Consider the following 21,770-nt stretch of genomic DNA (forward strand, 5'->3'; position numbering starts at 1 on the left):
TCACAGGCCGTGGCATTCTTGCAGGCCAACGGAGTAATTGTTCCGGTTCCCGCCCGGGAACGGTTCAGAGGTTTCTACTCAAACCTCTTCCTAGTCCCCAAGAAGGACGGTTCCTTCCGGCCCATCCTGGATCTCAAGCTTCTCAACAAGCATGTTCAGGTGCGGCACTTCCGCATGGAATCTCTGCGATCGGTCATTGCCTCAATGACCCAGGGAGATTTTCTAGCATCCATCGACATCAGAGATGCCTATCTGCATGTGCCAATTGCAGTTTCACACCAGCGTTGGCTACGTTTTGCAATCGGAGAGGAACATTTCCAATTCGTGGCTCTCCCCTTCGGGTTAGCCACGGCCCCTCGTGTTTTCACCAAGGTCATGGCAGCAGTGGTTGCGGTTCTGCATCTCCAGGGGTTGGCAGTAATCCCTTACCTGGACGACCTTCTAGTCAAGGCCTCATCCAGTGCAGACTGTCAGCGGAGTGTCTCGCTCACTCTCGCCACGCTTGTTCATTTCGGGTGGCTTGTCAATCTGCCCAAGTCCACTCTGACCCCGACCCAGAAACTTACGTACCTAGGGATGCAATTCGAGACTCTGCCGGCACTTGTGAAGCTGCCCTTAGTCAAACAGCAGTCCCTTCATCTGGCGGTGCGTTCTCTGTTGAAGCCCCGCTGTCATTCCATCAGGCACCTCATGCAGGTGCTGGGTCAGATGGTGGCGTCAATGGAAGCGGTTCCCTTTGCCCAGTTCCATCTGCGTCCTCTGCAGCTGGACATTCTCCGCTTTTGGGACAAGCGGACCTCTTCCTTGCACAGGCTAGTGGCTCTGTCGCCACAAGCCAGGAGCTCTCCAGTGGTGGCTTCGGCCCCTCTCTCTGTCTCAGGGACGCTCCTTCCTGACTCCGTCCTGGGTGATCCTCACCACGGACGCCAGTCTCTCCGACTGGGGAGCAGTATTTCTCCACCACCGAGCACAGGGCACTTGGACTCCGTCCGAATCAGCCCTCTCGATCAATGTGCTGGAAATCAGGGCTGTACTTCTAGCTCTCGTAGCCTTTCACCATCTGTTGGCGGGCAAGCACATTCGAGTCCAGTCGGACAACGCGACAGCAGTTGCCTACATCAATCACTAGGGCGGGACTCGCAGCCGCCTGGCGATGTTGGAAGTTCAACGCATCCTTCAGTGGACGGAGGACTCCAAGTCCACCATATCCGCAGTCCACATCCCAGGCGTAGAAAACTGGGAGGCAGATTATCTCAGCCGTCAAACCGTGGACAGCGACGAGTGGGCCCTGCATCCGGCAGTGTTCCGGTCAATCTGCCGCAAGTGGGGCACTCCGGAAGTGGATCTAATGGCATCCCGGCACAACAACAAGGTCCCGGTTTACGTGGATCGCTCCCACTAATCATTGCTCCAGACTGGCCCAGGCGAGCTTGGTACCCAGACCTGCTCCGTCTGTCCGTAGAAATGCCGTGGCATCTCCCGGACCGCCCAGACCTTCTCTCTCAAGGTCCGTTTTTCCGCCAGAATTCTGCGGCTCTCAGATTGACGGCGTGGCTCTTGAGTCCTGGATCCTGACGGCTTCAGGCATTCCTTCCGAGGTCATCTCCACTATGACTCAGGCTCGGACGTCTTCCTCGGCCAGGATTTACCACAGGACTTGGAGGATTTTCCTGTCCTGGTGTCGCTCTTCCGGCCATGCTCCTTGGCCGTTTTCTTTGCCGACCATCCTGTCCTTTCTACAGTCCGGCCTGCAGCTAGGACTATCCCTCAATTCCCTCAAGGGACAGGTCTCGGCTCTGTCAGTGTTTTTCCAGCGGCGTATCGCCCGACTGGCCCAGGTGCGCACCTTCATACAGGGCGCATCTCACATCATTCCTCCTTACCGGCGGCCTTTGGATCCCTGGGACCTTAATCTGGTCCTCACGGCCTTACAGAAACCCCCCTTTGAGCCTCTTAGGGAGGTTCCTTTGTTCCGACTTTCACAGAAAGTGGTCTTTCTGGTGGCCATAACTTCTCTCAGGAGAGTCTCTGATTTGGCTGCGCTCTCTTCGGAGTCACCCTTTTTGGTTTTTCACCAAGACAAGGTGGTTCTCCGTCCGACTCCGGACTTTCTCCCTAAGGTGGTGTCTCCTTTCCACCTTAACCAGGACATTTCATTGCCTTCCCTTTGTCCGGCCCCTGTGCATCGCTTTGAGAAAGCGTTGCATACTTTGGATTTGGTGCGGGCGCTCCGGATCTGTGTCACGCACCGCCGCTCTTAGGCGGTGCACCTCTCTTTTTGTACTAACCACGGGTCAGCGCAAGGGTCTCTCGGCTTCTAAACCGACCCTAGCTCGTTGGATTAGGTCGGCCATATCCGATGCCTACCAATGTTCTCAGGTGCCCCCACCGCCAGGGATTAAGGCGCACTCGACCAGAGCTGTCGGTGCCTCCTGGGCTTTCAGGCACCAGGCTACGGCTCAGCAGGTTTGTCAGGCTGCCACTTGGTCTAGTCTGCACACCTTTTCGAAGCACTACCAAGTGCATGCTCATGCTTCGGCAGATGCGAGCTTGGGCAGACGCATCCTTCAGGCGGCTGTCGCCCATTTGTGAAGTTAGGTTTGACCTACTTCTCAGTTCTATTTATTTCCCACCCATGGACTGCTTTGAGACGTCCCATGGTCTGGGTCTCCCATAAGGAACGATGAAGAAAAAGAGAATTTTGTTACTTACCGTAAATTCTTTTTCTTATAGTTCTGACATGGGAGACCCAGCACCCTCCCTGTTGCCTGTTGGCAGTTCTTGTTCCGTGTGTTTTCACCGGCTGTTGTTGTAGACAGAGGTTCCGGTTATTCCGGGTTTTACTCTATCTCTACTTATGGGTGGATGTCCTCCTTCAGCTTTTGCACTAAACTGGTTAGATTTGTCATCCAGGGGGTGTATATGCTCTGAGGGAGGAGCTACAGTTTTAGTGTAGTACTTTGTGTGTCCTCCGGAGGCAGAAGCTATACACCCATGGTCTGGGTCTCCCATGTCGGAACTATAAGAAAAAGAATTTACGGTAAGTAACAAAATTCTCTTTTTTCCTATTTTCCTCCTCTAAAACCAGGGTGCGTCTTATAGTCCGAAAAATACGTTAATGGCAGCAGCCCATAGCTGCCACTAAGTCCTAGCTTAGTGATGGCAGGCGTCTATGTGACACCCCCTCATCACTAAACTGTAGTAAAAAGTAAATAAACACAAACATAAAAATCCTTTATTTGAAATAAAAGACAAAAAAACACCCTCTTTCACCAATTTATTAAGCCCTAAAACACCCAGGTCCGACGTAATCCACACGACGTCCCACGACGCATCCAGCTCTGCTACATCTGACAATCACAGAGAGCGGCCATAGAACACGACCTCTCTCTGTGAGGCTCAGGCCGCAAGGGAAGTGAGCCGCCGGGATCAGCGGTGACTCCAGCTGTCACCGCACATTACCTGACTGAAGTCATCGTGGATCTCACGATCACTTCAGCCACGGCCGGATTTGCGGTTACAGGTGGAGGACTCCCGCTGTATGCTCACCTTTCCTCACTCCACGCAGCATCGCTGTGTCTTCCTGTGTGTGCCAGCAGTAGCGCCGCTGACCTGTGTGGAGCCGTGTGTACAGCGATGACATCATCGCTGTGCTCATCGCTCCCCACACACAGTGAGGTGGCAGACAGGAGGACACCGCTATGCTGCAGGGAACAGAGACCGGTGAGTATACCGTACTTATTCACTGCCCCCCGCACTGATTATGGTGCACGGGGCAGTGAATACAGCCACACATGATCACTCCAGGCTGTAGTTGCCAGGGGTGATCACGCGGGCCGGCTCTTTAGTATACGTGCATCCTCCGCCCATTATCCCGCCCACCTATCAGCATTGGCTTCAGGGCTGAGAGATGATGGGTGGGATGATGGGCGTGCATATGAAATGAGCGGGGGTCAGGGTAGCGCTGCTACAGCCTGCTCCTGCCTCTGATGACCTGCTCCACCACCACTGCACCCACCTTCAGCCGCTCCACCACCACCGCACCGCAGCCATCAGACTGTAAGACGCACACCCCACTTTCCCTCAAAATTTTAGGGAAAAAAAGTGCGTCTTATAGTTCGAAGAATACGGTACATATCTTGAGTATGTAAAGACAAATGCAGACACTGCTATTTTTTGGAACAGCCCAATGTTCATTTTTTTTATATTTTCTGTAAACTAATTAAAAATTCTATACATTTCTCTGCATTTAGAAAACAATGTGCAATGTTCCTAATGAATGGAAATAAAAACTATTATAAAGATTATGGGTTTAAGTCATGTTTTTCAACACACTGCTATTATTTTGAACACAACTGTATATAATTATGCAAATATGTAACAAATTCTGAAGAGTGTTATCTATTTGTCCAGTGACTGGAATACAATTTTTGGGGATTACTGGGTAAGGGGAATTTAGCCCTCTATATAATTTAATCTAGTGTGTGTAATCAGCTGGCTGTTTGTCTGCTGAGCGCTCTAGCCCCACTGCTGCAGTGCGTAGATTTCTTTACCATGCTGTCATCATTGTTTGCATAGTATATTATATGGGCGGCATGGTGGCTCAGTGGTTAGCACTGCAGCCTTGCAGTGCTGGGGTCCTGGGTTCAAATCCCACTAAGGACACCATCTGCAAGGAGTATCTTCTCCCCGTGTTTGCGTGGGTTTCCTCCGGGTACTCTTGTTTCCTCCCACACTCCAAAGACATACAGATAGGGACTCTAGATTGTGAGTCCCAATGGGGACAGTGTTGCCAATGTATGTAAAGCGCTGTGGAATTAACAGCGCTATATAAATGAATAAAATTATTATTATTATTATACAAGTGCATAAAAATCTGAAACAGTCTTAAGGCCCCGTCACACACAACGAGATCGCTAACGAGATCATTGCTGAGTCACGGTTTCTGTGACGCAGCAACGATCTCGCCAGCGATCTCGTTATGTGTGACACCTACCAGCGATCAGGCCCCTGCTGTGAGATTGCTAGTCGTTGCAGAATGGTCCGGACCATTTTCTTCAAAGGCGATGTCCTGCTGGGCAGGACGCATCGCTGTGCTTGACACTGTGTGACAGGGTCCCAGTGACCGCCGAGATTGTTATACAGGTCGTTACCGCAACCTATATCGTTACTGCGTCGTTGGTAAGGCCTGACTGTGTGACATCTCACCAGCGACTTACCAGCGATCCTTATCAGGTCGTATCGTTGTCGGGATCGCTGGTAAGTCGTTGTGTGTGACTGGGCCTTTAGGTAATTTATCTCGGCCTTTACCTTTTTCAGGTTACTTTAATGTTTGTATTGCAGCACTATCATCTATATGACTGTTTACCTTTCTCTCTATAGGACTGCGGCAGTGGGAGAGAAACTCAGTGTTTGCCTTGTAGACCAGGGAGATACAAAGAAGACCGAGGACATCACCACTGCCTGCGTTGCCTCAATTGTGCAGTAATTAACCGCAGTCTGAAAGCTAACTGCTCTTTAACATCTAACTCTATCTGTGGTGATTGTCTACCAGGGTGAGAATTTATGTATTTTCCAATGCATATGAATTGTCATTCTGCTTCCATGTTCTGTTTTTTCTCTGACTGGAATATTATAAAATACCTGGAAGTGAGCAAACATTATTTATTGATACCCTACAAACAGTTCCCTGACAATCTCTGCATCACTTTTTTTTGGATATTGTATCTACCCCAAAATTATATAAATAAAAACATTATAAAAGGAACCCCAACAAGCATTCATCCATCTGTGCTACTGTGGTTAAGAATTAATTTAGGTCCAGTCCATGGTGTTGATCAGAAGGTGTTTTATTTAAAGGGAACCGATCACCAGGATTTAGGTATATAGGCTAAAGCAAGTGCTATACTGGCACTATCAGGCTGATCATCCACATACCATTAGTGGTCAGCTCGGATGTTTACGTTTTCAAATCCAAGAAAGTAAAGTTTAAAAAAATCGGCAGCTGCTTGAGTGACAGTTGCAATAGAGCAGACAATTTATTCATAGTTAGCCCCTCCCTCTGTTAGAATTAGCATAAGTATTATACAAACGATTCACTTTGTTGCAGGACCTGTGTGAGGTCATACCCATGTGACTTGGTATCCAGCTTTGTTGGCTGAGGCCCTGCCAACAAACAAAGTGAATTGTTTGTATAATACTTGTACTAATTCTAACAGGGGGAGGGGATAACTATGAATATATGATCTGCTCCAGTGCAACTGTCACTCAACAAGCAGCTAATTTTATAAACTTTACTTTTTTGGATTTTAAAACCTAAACATCTGAGCTGCCCACTACAGGTATGTAGATAATCAGCCTGATAGTGCCAATATAGCACTGGCTTTAGGTTATATACTAAAATCCTGGTGATTGGTTCCCTTTAAGTGTTTTGAAATGACACCCCACTTCTTTCTCAGAACGGCACCGAGCTACTCAGTGCATTTCTGAGCAAGAAGTGGGGTTTCACTTTGAAATGCGTAGATAACGCACCTTCTCATTCACACCACGGACTGGACCTACATTTTTATCCACAGCAGCACAGATGGATCCACGATTCTCCAGGTCCCTTTTATGATTTTCTTCAGCCTTGCGGCTCATGGATTTTGCGGCGGTTGTTATTGCTTCTATACTGGTTGTGTGTCACACAACCACACAAGGTGAGCAACTAGCTCTCTTATTCACTTTCTTCATTTGGGTAAGACCCCCTTTGCGCTGTTTTTCCACAGTTTTGGGCCCGTTTCACACGTCAGTGAAAAACACAGACGTTTTTCACTGGCGTGTAAAACACGCACATGTCCCTGCGTGTGCCGTGAATCACAGCACACGTGGGTTGTCTAAGTGCAATCCGGGCTCCGTTCTCCGTGGCCCGTGATTGCACTTAGAAATCAACTCACCTGTGCCCGCTCCCGCTCTCCGTGGTGCTGAATCCTCCCGCGATGCAGCATCCGGCCGGCGCTGACCCCTGCAGCAGCTGCTTCCGGGTCGGCTGTGTCGTGCATCATTAAGATGCGCGACAGTAATCAGCCGGCTTAGAAGCAGCAGGGAGGACGGGCTGCAGAGAGCGCGGCTGAAGCCGGGCGAGTTAAAATGTTTATTATTTTAAATGCACGTTTTTTTCTGGCACGTGTTTCACGGACCACACCACTGCGTGGCCCGTGGAACATCAGTGATGCCAGAAAAAAATGGACATGTCTCCGTGCAGCAATCACTCACACGCGGGTACGCTGCACGGAGACACGTGCAGTGAAAAATCACTGACGTGTGAGCAGACCCCTTCATTATAATGGGTCTGCGTATGTCAGTGATTCTGGTACGTTTAAAAAAAAGCACAAACGTACCAGAATCACTGACGTGTGAAAGGGGCCTTGCACAGCAATAATAACATTGACATGGGGCTCAAAAATCATGACCTCTCATATCTTAATATCCTGAAAATTGAAAACGTTATGCCTCTCGGAAACTTGCGACACACACAAGTGAAATTTTTGTTTACAATTTCTGAATATTCGTTATCACCACTTAAATAATAATAAAAACTATACTTGTTTGGTATCTTACTAATAGTACTGACTTGGAGAACCATTTTGCCAGGTCAGTTTTACTGTAAAAGCAATTCTGTAAATAAAAAACAATTGTGGAATTGTGCTTATTTTGCTATTTTTCACTATTTTTTGGCTCGAGATTGAGCCAAAGGCCATTAAATAATGAATAAAAATTTCCGTTTCATGATTATTTGGTTAGTTCTTTTTCCTCTTGTGTGTTAAAAATGCAGTTGTCCTGGAGAGGAGAGTTATGCAACTTTAATTGTAACCTAATAGCAAATGAGATATTATTAACCCCTTCAGCCCCGGGGCACTTTCCGTTTTTGTTTTTTGCTCCCCTTCTTCCGAGAGCCGTAACTTTTTTATTTTTCCGTCAATCTTGCCATATGAGGGCTTGTTTTTTGCGGGACAAGTAGTACTTTTAAATGAAACCATAAGTTTTACCATATGGTGTACTGGAAAACAGCAACAAATTCCAAGTGTGGAAAAACTGCAAAAAAAGTGTGATGGCACAATAGTTTTTGGGATGTTTTATTCACGGTGTTCACTATATGGTAAAACTGATGTGTGGGTATGATGCCTGAGGTCGGTGCGAGTTTGTAGACACCAAACATGTATAGGTTTACTTGTATCTAAGGGGTTAAAAAAAATTCACAAGCTTGTCCAATAAGTGGCGTGCCATTTTCCGAAACCCGTAGAGATCTCATTTTTTGGGATCTATGGCTCAGTGATGGCTTATTTCTTTGTCGCTCTATTGGGAGACCCAGACAATTGGGTGTATAGCTACTGCCTCCGGAGGCCACACAAAGTATTACACTTAAAAGTGTAAGGCCCCTCCCCTTCTGCCTATACACCCCCCGTGGGATCACGGGCTCCTCAGTTTTCATGCTTTGTGCGAAGGAGGTCAGACATCCACGCATAGCTCCACTGTTTTAGTCAGCAGCAGCTGCTGACTATGTCGGATGGAAGAAAAGTGGGCCCATATAGGGCCCCCAGCATGCTCCCTTCTCACCCCACTCTTGTCGGCGGTGTTTGTTAAGGTTGAGGTATCCATTGCGGGTACGGAGGCTGGAGCCCACATGCTGCTTTCCTTCCCCATCCCCCTCAGGGCTCTGGGTGAAGTGGGATCTTACCGGTCTCCAGGCACTGAGACCGTGCTCCATCCACAGACCCGGAGAACCTGCTGGATATGGAGCTGAGTATCGTCAGGGACAGGGCCCTGCTACATTAAGGTACTCTGTGTCCCCGTACAAATCGCGCACACACACACCAGCATGCTGGTTGTGTTAGTGCGCCGGGGACAACAGCGCGGAGCGCTTGTGCTATTACCCACTGCAGCTTAGCTGAGTGAGTTTATGTATTAGGAACTGCCGCGCCGGCCGCTGCTGGCTGTTTTTACACTGTGGCGCGGCTGGGACTTGTGGTGCGCCGGGGACTTCCGCGCTGGCCGTGCTTATACGACGGCCGCGCTTATAAATCGAGTCCCCGGCTTTTGCGGCCTAGTTTCGTTTCGTTCCCGCCCCCAGGCCTGCCAGTCAGGGGAAGGGCGGGACGCTGTTCAGAACGTCAGCGCCGAGGGCTGGAGTCTGCTTAGCATACTCCAGCCCCCTCACTGGGCACAGTGAGACGCCAGTTTCCTGCACTTTGTCTGGGGCATGCCCACGGCCCGCCCCTCTCCACAGGACACCGGCAGCCATTCCTGTGTGCAGTCTGAGCTGGAGAAGGGAGACAAGCTCTTGGAGACCCAGACACAGGATTCGGGCGACCACACACCCGCTTTTGAGCGGGCGGTAAGCAGCACCTGAGGTGCTGACCCCACTAGTGCCGAAGTGTTCATTTGTACTTTATGCTTGTATGTTATACATTGCACTGTACGGTCGCTATTCTTGGCTATATACCCTCCTAGATGGCTAGACAACAGCATGTCGTCCGCAAAAAGCAAGGGTGCCAAGGCACAGGCTTTCTATGCTGCTTGTACCGCATGTGAGGCTGTTCTACCGGCAGGTTCCACTGACCCCCATAGGGTGCAATGCTCCCCTGTAGCACTTGCTCAGCCGGGGTCTCTGCTAGAGGTGGCCCAAGGAGAACCACCTGTGAACACTGTCCAGGTGACAGGGACGGAGTTTGCAGTTTTTGCTGATAGATTGTCTCTGACTATGACTAAAATCCTAGAGACTTTGCAGTCCAGACCGGTAACTCAGACCATGGGCACTGTTGATTCAATGCTCCCTGGCCCCCCTCATTTGGAACAAATCCGTGCTCCGGGGGGGTCCCATGCATCCCAGGGTGAAGGCTCTGACATGGACGACAGTCCCAGACAGCCTAAGTGAGCTCGCTGGGAGCGGCCCTCGACTTCATCACACTGGTCAGGGTCCCAGCAGGAGGACTCTCTGTATGATGAGGCAGAGGTAGCTGATCAGGATTCTGATCCTGAGACCGCTCTCAATCTGGATACCCCTGATGGTGACGCCATAGTGAATGATCTTATAGCGTCCATCAATGGAATGTTGGATATTTCTCCCTCAGCTCCTCCAGTGGAGGAGTCAGCTTCACAGCAGGAGAAATTCCATTTCAGGTATCCCAAGCGTAAATTGAGTACTTTTCTGGACCACTCTGACTTCAGAGAAGCAGTTCACAAACACCACGCTTATCCAGATAAGCGTTTCTCCAAACGTCTTAAGGATACACGTTATCCCTTTCCCCCTGACGTGGTCAAGTGCTGGACCCAGTGTCCAAAGGTGGATCCTCCAATCTCCAGGCTTGCGACTAGATCCATAGTTGCAGTGGACGATGGGGCTTCACTTAAAGATGCCACTGACAGACAGATGGCGCTCTGGTTGAAATCCATCTATGAAGCTATCGGCGCGTCGTTTGCTCCAGCATTCGCAGCTGTATGGGCACTCCAAGCTATTTCAGCTGGTCTTGCGCAGATTGACACTGTCACACGTACATCTGTTCCGCAAGTAGCGTCCTTAACCTCTCAAATGTCTGCATTTGCGTCTTACGCTATTAATGCTGTCCTGGACTCTACGAGCCGTACGGCAGTGGCGTCCGCCAACTCCGTGGTTTTACGCAGAGCCTTGTGGTTAAGGGAATGGAAGGCAGATTCTGCTTCCAAATAAGTGCTTAACCAGTTTGCCATTTTCTGGTGACAGACTGTTTGGTGAGAGATTGGATGAAATCATTAAACAGTCCAAGGGTAAGGATTCTTCCTTACCCCAGCCCAAACCTAACAAACCCCAACAGAGGAGGGGACAGTCGAGGTTTCGGTCCTTTCGAGGCTCGGGCAGGTCCCAATTCTCCTCGTCCAAAAGGACTCAAAAGGATCGGAGGAGCTCAGATTCTTGGCGGGCTCAGTCACGCCCAAAGAAGGCAGCCGGAGGAACCGCTACCAAGGCGGCTTCCTCATGACTTTCGGCCTCCTCTCTCCGCATCCTCGGTCGGTGGCAGGCTCTCCCGCTTTGGCGACATTTGGCTGCCACAGGTCAAAGACCGTTGGGTGAGAGACATTCTGTCTCACGGGTACAGGATAGAGTTCAGTTCTCGTCCTCCGACTCGATTCTTCAGAACTTCTCCACCTCCCGACCGAGCCGGTGCCCTTCTGCAGGCGGGTGCTCTCTAAAGGCAGAAGGAGTGGTGATCCCTGTTCCTCTTCAGGAGCAAGGTCACGGTTTTTACTCCAATTTGTTGTGGTGCCAAAAAAGGACGGGTCTTTCCGTCCTGTTCTGGACCTAAAACTGCTCAACAAGCATGTGAAAACCAGGCGGTTCCGGATGGAATCCCTCCGCTCCGTCATCGCCTCAATGTCTCAAGGAGATTTCCTAGCATCAATAGACATCATGGATGCTTATCTCCACGTGCCGATTGCTCCAGAGCACCAGCGTTTTTCTACGCTTCGTTATAGGAGACGAACACCTTCAGTTCGTAGCCCTGCCTTTCGGTCTGGCGACAGCCCCACAGGTCTTCACCAAGGTCATGGCAGCAGTAGTAGCAGTCCTGCACTCTCAGGGTCACTCTGTGATCCCTTACTTGGACGATCTACTTGTCAAGGCACCCTCTCAAGAGGCATGCCAACACAGCCTGAACGTTGCACTGGAGACTCTCCAGAGTTTCGGGTGGATCATCAACTTTTCAAAGTCAAATCTGACCCCGACCCAATCGCTAACATATCTTGGCATGGAGTTTCATACTCTCTCAGCGATAGTGATGCTTCCGCTGAACAAACAGCGTTCACTACAGACAGGGGTGCAATCTCTCCTTCAGGGCCAGTCTCACCCCTTGAGACGCCTCATCCACTTCCTAGGGAAGATGGTAGCAGCAATGGAGGCAGTCCCTTTCGCGCAGTTTCATCTGCGTCCACTACAATGGGACATTCTCCGCCAATGGGACGGGAAGTCGACGTCCCTACACAGGAACGTCTCCCTTTCTCAGGCGGCCAAGGATTCTCTTCAGTAGTGGCTTCTTCCCACCTCATTGTCAAAAGGAAAGCCTTTCCTACCCCCATCCTGGGCGGTGGTCACAACGGACGCGAGTCTGTCAGGGTGGGGAGCAGTTTTTCTCCACCACAGGGCTCAAGGTACGTGGACTCAGCAGGAGTCCACCCTTCAGATCAATGTTCTGGAAATCAGGGCAGTGTATCTTGCCCTACAAGCCTTCCAGCAGTGGCTGGAAGGCAAGCAGTTCCGAATTTCCACCATATCCGCAGTTCACATCCCGGGCGTAGAAAACTGGGAAGCAGATTTTCTCAGTCGCCAGGGCATGGACGCAGGGGAATGGTCTCTTCACCCGGACGTGTTTCAGGAGATCTGTTGCCGCTGGGAGATGCCGGACGTCGACCTAATGGCGTCCCGGCACAACAACAAGGTCCCAACATTCATGGCACGGTCTCAAGATCACAGAGCTCTGGCGGCAGACGCCTTAGTTCAGGATTGGTCGCAGTTTCAACTCCCTTATGTGTTTCCTCCTCTGGCACTGTTGCCCAGAGTGTTACGCAAGATCAGGTCCGACTGCCGCCGCGCCATCCTCGTCGCTCCAGACGGGCCAACGAGGTCGTGGTACCCGGATCTGTGGCATCTCGCGGTAGGCCAACCGTGGGCTCTACCAGACCGACCAGACTTGCTGTCTCAAAGGCCGTTTTTCCATCTGAATTCTGCGGCCCTCAACCTGACGGTGTGGCCATTGAGTCCTGGATCCTAGCATCTGCAGGGTTATCTCAAGAGGTCATTACCACTATGAGACAGGCCAGAAAACCCACATCTGCCAAGATCTACCACAGAACGTGGAAGATATTCTTATCTTGGTGCTCTGCTCAGGGAGTTTCTCCCTGGCCATTTGCCTTGCCTACTTTCTTTCCTTCCTGCAATCCGGTTTGGAAAAAGGTTTGTCGCTCGGCTCCCTTAAGGGACAAATCTCAGCGCTCTCTGTATTTTCTCAGAAGCGCCTAGCAACACTTCCTCAGGTACGCACGTTCCTGCAGGGGGTTTGCCGATTAGACCCTCCTTACAAACGACTGTTAGAACCCTGTGATTTGAACAGAGTGCTGATGGTTCTTCAGAAACCACCATTCGAGCCTATGAGAGTTTTTTCCCTCTCACGCCTTTCGCAGAAAGTGGTTTTCCTTGTGGCAGTCACTTCACTTCGGAGAGTGTCTGTCCGGGCAGCATTGTCGTGCAAGGCCCCCTTCCCGGTGTCTCACCAGGTCAAGGGGTTCTGCGTCCAGTTCCGGAAGTTATCTCTAAGGTGGTTTCCCCCCTTTCATCTCAATCAGGGTATCCCCGTACCCTCTGTTTGTCCTCATCCAGTTCACCAATGTGAAAAGGATTTGCACTTGATTAGATCTGGTGAGAGCACTCAGACTCTACATCTATCGTACGGCGCCCCTGCGCCGCTCGGATGCATTCTTGTCCTTGTCGCTAGCCAGCGTAAAGGGTTGCAGGCTTCCAAATCAAGCCCGGCTCGGTGGATCAAGGAACCAATTCTCGAGCTTATCGTTCTGCGGGGCTTACGGTTCCCTCAGGGCTGAAGGCCCATTCTACCAGAGCTGTGGGTGCGTCCTGGGCTTTGAGGCACCAGGCTACGGCTCAGCATGTGTGTCAGGCGGCTACCTGGTCCAGCCTCCACACTTTCACGAAACACTATCAGGTGCATGCCTATGCTTCGGCGGATGCCAGCATAGGCAGACGAGTCCTTCAGGCGGCAGTTGCCCACTTGTAGGAAGGGGCCGTTTTACAGCTCTACTACGAGGTATTATTTACCCACCCAGGGATTGCTTTTGGACATCCCAATTGTCTGGGTCTCCCAATAGAGCGACAAAGAAGAAGGGAATTTTGTTTACTTACCGTAAATTCCTTTTCTTCTAGCTCTAATTGGGAGACCCAGCACCCGCCCCTGTTTTTTTGTATATACATGTTGTTCATGTTGAATGGTTTCAGTTCTCCGATATTCCTTCGGATTGAATTTGCTTTAAACCAGTTTATTGGCTTTCCTCCTTCTTGCTTTTGCACTAAAACTGAGGAGCCCGTGATCCCACGGGGGGTGTATAGGCAGAAGGGGAGGGGCCTTACACTTTTAAGTGTAATACTTTGTGTGGCCTCCGGAGGCAGTAGCTATACACCCAATTGTCTGGGTCTCCCAATTAGAGCTAGAAGAAAAGGAATTTACGGTAAGTAAACAAAATTCCCTTCTTTTTTGCGTCTCGAGCTGATGTTTCTAATGGTATTTTTGCGCAGATGCTACGTTTTGATCGCCTGTTATTGCATTTTGCGTAAAACTTGCGGCGACCAAAAACGTAATTTTGGCGTTTGGAATTTTTTTGCCACTACGCCGTTTACCAATCAGATTACTTGATTTTATATTTTGATAGATCGGGCATTTCTGAACGCGGCGATGCCAAATATGTGTATATTTATTTATTTTTTAACCCTTTAATTTTCAATGAGGGGAAAGGGGGGTGATTTGAACTTTTTAGGTTTTTTTTTTATTTTACTAGTCCCCCTAGGGGGCTATAGCGATCAGCAATCCGATCGCTCTTATCTATCTGCTGATCACAGCTATACAGCTGTAAACAGCAGATACAGTCACTTCCTGTTTCCCTCTGCTCCGGGCCGAGGGAAAACGAAAGTGAAACATCATAGCTGCAGGTGTCATCACATGACCCTGTGCTACGATGGCAACCACCGAAAGTCACTTGATCACTCACATGAGTTCCGGTGGGGGCGGCGGTAAGTGAAAATCTTTACAGCGTGTATATACATCTCGCTGCCAGACTTTGGCAGCGAGATGTAAGGGGTTAATGTTACGGGTGGAATGCAATTCCACTCGTAACATGCAGGCACACATGTCAGCTGTTGAAAACAGCTGACATGTGTGCCGATCAAAGCCGCCTGCCCGCGGCAGGGCGCGGGGCTTAACGGGACACGCTCCATGACGGATATATCCGTCCATGGTTGTGAAGGGGTTAAAGGGGTTGCCATGCTTGAAGAAAATTGTAGTGGTTTAATTAGTAAGTTTTGCTAGATCCCTTCACACACTGCTTTTTTTAAGTATCACCACTGGGAACCAGAGCTCTTAGGTGCAATTATTTATTTTTTCTTTAGCTGGCCTACCCAGCTGAAAAAAATGTCTGGCTCCCTTCTTTCCAAGGGACCCAGATCAGCTCCATGGTCTGCCTCTTTAGGGTACTTTACATGCTGCGATATCGGTACCGATATCGCTAGCGAGCGTACCCGCCCCCGTCGGTTGTGCGTCATGGGCAAATCGCTGCCTGTGGCGCACAACATCGCTAACACCCGTCACACGGACTTACCTTCCCTGCAACGTCGCTCTGTCCGACGATCCACCTCCTTTCTAAGGGGGCGGTTCATGCGGCGTCACAGCAACGTCACATGGCAGCCGTCCAATAGCAGAGGAGGAGGCGGAGATGAGCGGCTGGAACATGCTGCCCACCTCCTTCCTTCCTCATTGCCGGTGGACGCAGGTAAGGAGATGTTCGTCGTTCCTGTGGTGTCACACATAGCGATGTGTGCTGCCGCAGGAACGACGAACAACATCGTACCTGCAGCAGCAACGATATTTGGAAAAGGAGCGACGGGTCAACGAGCAACGATTTTTAACATTTTTGCGCTCGTTGATCGTCGCTCCTAGGTGTCACGCTGCGATGTCGCTAACGGCGCCGGATGTGCGTCACTAACGACGTGACCCCCGACGATATATCGTTAGCGATGTCACAGCGTGTAAAGCACCCTTTTGGGATATACCTCAGCAATGTGGTGATGGTTAGAAAGCTCACATTTCAATATGGATTAGACTTTATGCAAACAGTAGGAGAGTCAGTAGACCTAACTCTGCTTTATTTTTTTCAGGTTTTATAGTAAAACCAGGATAGGTGGATTTCGTGAACTTGAGTGCTTCCCATGTACTGCTCACACGCCTCGTACAGAAAGTCAGTGTAAGTTCTTTATCTATGTGTATTGGACTGAAAGTGGGATTATATTAGAAGAATAAAGTCTGAATCATTTATAATATTGCAGGTTACCCTAAGTTTGGACCTGAACAGCCTACCAGTACTACCACTACTACACCTCTTCCTCGGGATCCTGTTCTACTAGTGGCTGTTATAATGGTGACCCTGTCATTAATTTTGGTTACTTTTGTGACCTTCTCAGTCATTTGTTGTGGACGCTTCTTGAAAAGTCAGTTGTACCGCGGTAAGTTGTATTCTGTTTTGTACACTCCAACAGTTGAGTTGTTTTTCCACACCAAATATAATGCTTACCAGTAACAGTTCACATAAAAACTATTATCACGCCCGGGTAACCGGATGAGGAGGAAGTGAGTCACCTGATCCAAGACACCGTTCACTGACCTGGAGGAGCTGACATGAGCAGCTACCAAGACTTCACTACAACCACAGGATGTGGAAGCATACAGAACGCTGGTAAGTAACTGCCACGAGGCAGCCCCTGGGATCCTGATATCTCAGCAGCTGGTGCCACACAATGAAGACCAGGACCTGGAGTGGAAGAGGCAGAGCCTTTTGAGGGCTGGTGCAGACTGGTTCCGGAGGACACTGGAGGACGGAAGGTGCAGGCAGAGTCTGGAGGACACAGGATAGACACAGGCAGGTACAGAGAGAATACTAGGCAGTAACAAAGACAAGGTCAGAGAGCGGTACGAGCACAGGGACCTGAACACTATCATGGGCAGACTAGCTACAAGGACACGTTGGTCAGGTACTTCCTAATGGGGTAGGATGCTTTATATACACTGTGCCTAAACAGCGGGGATCGGAAGGCACTTCTGGGTTAGTTCGCGCTGACCCTCAAAGAAAAGGGAGAGCAGTGTGGCTGAGTCCTACTGTATATGCGTGGGCTTCGGGAGCCATTGAACTGACCAGGAAGCGTGGAGCAGGAGGAACATTGACGTCCCTCGCACACAGGGAGTGGGGTGCCGACGGAGAAGCAGGAGACTCAGGGACCACAGGACCAGATGGAAGCTGTTTGGAGCAGCGGAGATGAGCAGGAAAGAGCGTCGGCACTCCTGTGCTGGGAGTGCTGACGATATGACAGTACCCCCTCTCTTAGGCCCCTCTTCTTCAAACTGGACAGGAAGTATTTGAGGAGAGAAGGGGCATCAATCTTCTCCCGGGGCTCCCAAACCTCTCCTCAGGACCAAAGACCTCCAAGTCAATAAGAAAAAGAGTCCTACTTTTCCCCTTCTTCATGGCTAAGATGTCTTTCACCTCGAAGATTTTCTCCAAGCAAAAAAACTAAGGCGAGATACCGGGATTGCTGAATAAGTCGCTAAGGACGACAGGCTTGAGCAGGGATGTTTTGAAGGAGTTGGCTATACGGAGCATGACCGAAAGCTTGAATTTATAATAGACTTCGGTAATCTTGCTGATGACCTCAAAAAGGTCGATGTATTTGGGACCCAACTTGTAAGATGGAACGTTAAGGTATTTGGAGGAGAGTCACACCTTGTTCCCAGTGAGAAAGCTTGGAGGATCCAGTCGCCTCTTGTCTGCATGTTTCTTCATCCAGCCAGACGCATGCTTGAGCGACTTTAGTATCCTCCCAAATTTTGGCAAAATCCATGGAGAAGGCATCAGCAGCAGGAATACCAGATGTGAAGGATTCTGGGAAAGGGACGGAAAGGCTGTTGTTCATAGGCAATAAAGAAAGTAGATCTAGCAGAGGAATCACTGGTATGGTTGTTATAAGAGAATTTAGCCCAAGGTATCAGCTTGGTCCATTTACTATGATGTGCGTTAGTAAAGTGCCGCAGGAACAAAGTTAAGATCTGATTGACCCGTTTGACTTGCCCATTGGACTGGGGATGGTAAGCAGACGGGAAATCTGAGATACCTTTAAGAGTTTGCAGATCGCCCTCAAAAAACAAGATGTGAATTGAACTCCTCTGTCAGACATGATGTGTTTGTGGGAAGCCGTGAAGCCGGAAGATATGCTGAATATAAGCTCTTGCAAACTCTGGGAGAGGGCAGACCAGGTGATTGGATGAAATGAGCCATTTTGGAGAATCAGTACACCACCACCCAAATGATGGAGCAGCCGAAAGACACAGAACGATCTATATTGAAGCCCATGGCAATGTGCTGCCATGAAACGGAGGGTATGGGTAGAGAAAGTAGTCGACCGGAGTGAAGTTGTTTTAATGTCTTATTTCAGGCATATTACAGACAGGAAAGGCAAAGTCAATAATCTCGTTATGGAGAGCCACCAGTAGTGTCAGGAGATGAGAAGCGTTTTCTTCAGACCAGCGTGACCGGCGACCTTGAATGAATGACCCTACTAGAGGGCCCTCCTGTGAAAACACGAGAGTTAGTGGGTGCTCTTGTCCACTGGCCTATCAGTCTTCAGAAGGACTGCACGTACCAGAGCTCATCCCACTGAATGCTCACACTCATTTTCCGTGGACAAAACACTACTCAGACAACACAGGGTGAGTGAACCACACATTGGTAAGACTTTATTGTTTCACCAACAGGCAAAAACATGTTGTACATTCCCTGCAAGAATACAAGATAGCACAAGTAACAGAGTCTTAAGGCCCCGTCACACTAAGCAACATCGCTAGCAACATCGCTGCTAACGAACAACTTTTGTGACGTAGCAGCGATGTTGCTAGTGATGTTGCTGTGTGTGACATCCAGCAACAACCTGGCCCCTGCTGTGAGGTCGTTGGTTGTTGCTGAATGTCCTGGGCCATTTTTTAGTTGTTGCTGTCCCGCTGTGAAGCACAGATCGCTGTGTGTGACAGCGAGACAGCAACAACTAAATGTGCAGGCAGCAGGAGCCGGCTTCTGCAGAGGCTGGTAACCAATGTAAATATCGGGTAACCAAGAAGCCCTGTCCTTGGTTACCCGATATTTACCTTCGATACCAGCCTCCGCCACTCTCACTGTCAGTGCCGGCTCCTGCTCTGTGCACATGTAGCTAGCTGCAGGACACATCGGGTTAATTAACCTGATGTGTGCTGTAACTAGGAGAGCAAGGAGCCAGCGCTAAGCGGTGTGCGCTGCTCCCTGCTCTGTGCACATTTAGCTGCAGCACACATCGGGTAATTAACCCGATGTGTGCTGTAACTAGGAGAGCAGGGAGCCAGCGCTAAGCATTGTGCGCTGCTCCCTGCTCTCTGCACGTGTAGCTCCGTGCGGTGGTAACCAAGGTAAATATCGGGTTGGTTACCCGATATTTACCTTAGTTACCAAGCGCAGCATCTTCCACGCGGCGCTGGGGGCTGGTCACTGGTTGCTGGTGAGCTCACCAGCAACTCGTGTAGCCACGCTCCAGCGATCCCTGCCAGGTCATGTTGCTGGTGGGATCGCTGGAGCGTCGCAGTGTGACATCTCACCAGCAACCTCCTAGCAACTTACCAGCGATCCCTATCGTTGTTGGGATCGCTGGTAAGTTGCTTAGTGTGACGGTACCTATATCCTTCCGATGGACAACCAGTGATTAGAGTCTTTGTGACTTCAGGGCTTCCAGGACCAAATATCCCAGTCCAGCAGCACCCTGCTTTTGGCGGGCACCCACTGAGAAGAGATAGCGACAAGCTTAGAAAGCAGTTCTGCTGTTCCCCAGCCAGAACGTAAGTTCATCAGCCAAGGGCATATAGAATCCTTCTGTTGGTGCAGTTCTGTGATTTCCCAGCTGGATCTGAAGTTCCATTCGGCTCCCTGTTAGATGTGGATCAAGTTGTAGGTCCCACGAAGATCGAGCATGGTTAGATTCGGTCTCCTCTGAGACGGTCAAGAAGCTCGGGATTGAGAGGAAGAGGATCTTTATTTTGGATAGTGAGCTGATTTAGACCCCTGTAATTTATACAGGGTCGAAGAGAACCATCCTTTTCCGTGACGAAAAAGAAGACGGCTCTGGCCGGAGAGGAGGATTTCCATATAAAACCCCTGGCAAGATTCTCCTTAATGTATTCAGACATAGACTGCATCTCAGCAGGAGGTAAGAGTAGATTTGACCCCTAGGAGGAATGGCTCCAGGTAGTACGTCTATGGAACAATCATAAGGTCTATGCGTGGGTAGCATCTCAGCTTCCTTTTTGTGAAGACATTTGCAAAAGACCCAATAGGCAGAAGGTAGACCAGGCAGGCTGGAGAGGTACCGAGGTAGCAGGCTAGGTCGGACGGAGAGAAGACATTTTTTTGTGGCTGAACTGTCCTCAACGAATGACTTCTCCAGAGCGCCAGTCCAGGACAGGCTCATCACTCTATAGTCATGGCAGACCCAGAAGGAGTGAATGGACTAGATCTGGTAGCACATAGAAGGTGATTTTTCCCACATGTAGCGCCAGTCCAGGCTTCATAACAAAGTGCACAGATTCTCAGAGAGCTCTCTCATCTACTGAAAAAATCATCAGATAATTTGGAAGGGGGGTAACAGGAATCTGATGTCAATCGACCACTGTCTGCTGCATGAAGTTCCCAGCCGAACCTGAGTCCAGATATGTCACCTCCCCTACTAACACTTGAACGGTTAAAGTCAGAGGCAAAGAGGGACTAGCTTCACCTAGAGTGACTTCTTTAACTAGCACTAGGATTTTGAGTTTCCTGGCTTCATGGGACAGGCGCAAATTCAGTGTGCAGCGCTGCCATAGTAGAAGCACAACCCTTTAGCCGATACTGCTGTTCAGCCATCCCTACGGGATCTACTTACATAGGTTTACTAGCGGAGGTGGATGGAGACGGCTGAGGAGTGAGTGGTCTCTGGAAGGGGAGAGCTAGGTGCATAGGTTTCCTCTCATGGGACACCTCTCTCGACTGTTCCTCGAACCTAAGATCTATCTGGGTGGCAAGCAAGGGAGATCAAGCTGTCCAAGATAGAGGGACGATCACGTCTCGCCAGTTCATCCTTAATTATGCCCGATCGTCCATCCTAGAAAGCAGTGACCAAAGCCTCATTTTTCCAACCCAACTCTGAAGCAAGCGTGCGGTAGCTTATGGCATACTCACCAGCAGTAAGGGTACCATGATGCAGTCTAAGGAGCGATGATGCTGCAGAGGTGGTTCATCCTAGCTCATCAAGCACCTTGCAAAGCATCTCCAGAAAGACCTGGAGGTTGAAGATAGCAGGATTCTCTTTCTCCCACAACGGATTTATGAAGGCTAAAGTTTCTCTTTCCAGGTGGGACATGTTGAAGGCCACTTTGGCTTGATCAGAGGCAAAGTGGTGAGGAAGAAGCTTAAAAGGAACCAATCATCAGGATTTTCGTATATAAGCTAAAGCCAGTGCTATACTGGCACTATCAGGCTGCTTATCTGCATACCATTAGTGGTCAGCCTGGATGTTTAGGCTTTCAAATCCAAGAAAGTAAACTTAAAAAATCATAAGCTATTCCATAGGTATTTGCAACGCAGTAGATAATATATAGGTGGGTATTCATATGGATTTCTGCCCTCCTGCCTGTTGTTACTCCCTCTCTCTGTTCTCTATGGTTAAGTATTATACAAACGATTCACTTTGTTGAAGGACCTGTGTGAGGTCATACTCCAGATCTGAACCCCATTGAAAATCTCTGGAATGTAATCAAGAGAAAGATGTAAAGTCACAAGCCATCAAACAAAGAATAACTGCTTAAAATTTTTGCACCAGGACTGGCATAATGTAATCCAAAAGCAGTGTGAAAGACTGGTGGAAAGTATGCCAAGACGCATGA

General features: G+C 49.6%; 1 protein-coding gene across 5 annotated transcripts in view; it reads left to right on the top strand.

The window, feature by feature from the left end:
* The window catches only part of LOC142256096 (tumor necrosis factor receptor superfamily member 27-like), a 145,222-nt gene that overhangs the window by 68,284 nt on the left and 55,168 nt on the right, over positions 1-21,770 (top strand). For all 5 annotated transcript variants that reach the window (XM_075327618.1, XM_075327621.1, XM_075327620.1 and 2 more), the window contains exons 6-8: positions 5,383-5,555; positions 15,944-16,029; positions 16,112-16,288. In XM_075327618.1, coding sequence (XP_075183733.1) covers positions 5,383-5,555; positions 15,944-16,029; positions 16,112-16,288 — 436 coding nt within the window. The remainder of the gene's footprint in view (positions 1-5,382; positions 5,556-15,943; positions 16,030-16,111; positions 16,289-21,770) is intronic.

Source organism: Anomaloglossus baeobatrachus, chromosome 11, assembly GCF_048569485.1.
Source record: "Anomaloglossus baeobatrachus isolate aAnoBae1 chromosome 11, aAnoBae1.hap1, whole genome shotgun sequence".
Taxonomy (NCBI): Eukaryota; Metazoa; Chordata; class Amphibia; order Anura; family Aromobatidae; genus Anomaloglossus; species Anomaloglossus baeobatrachus.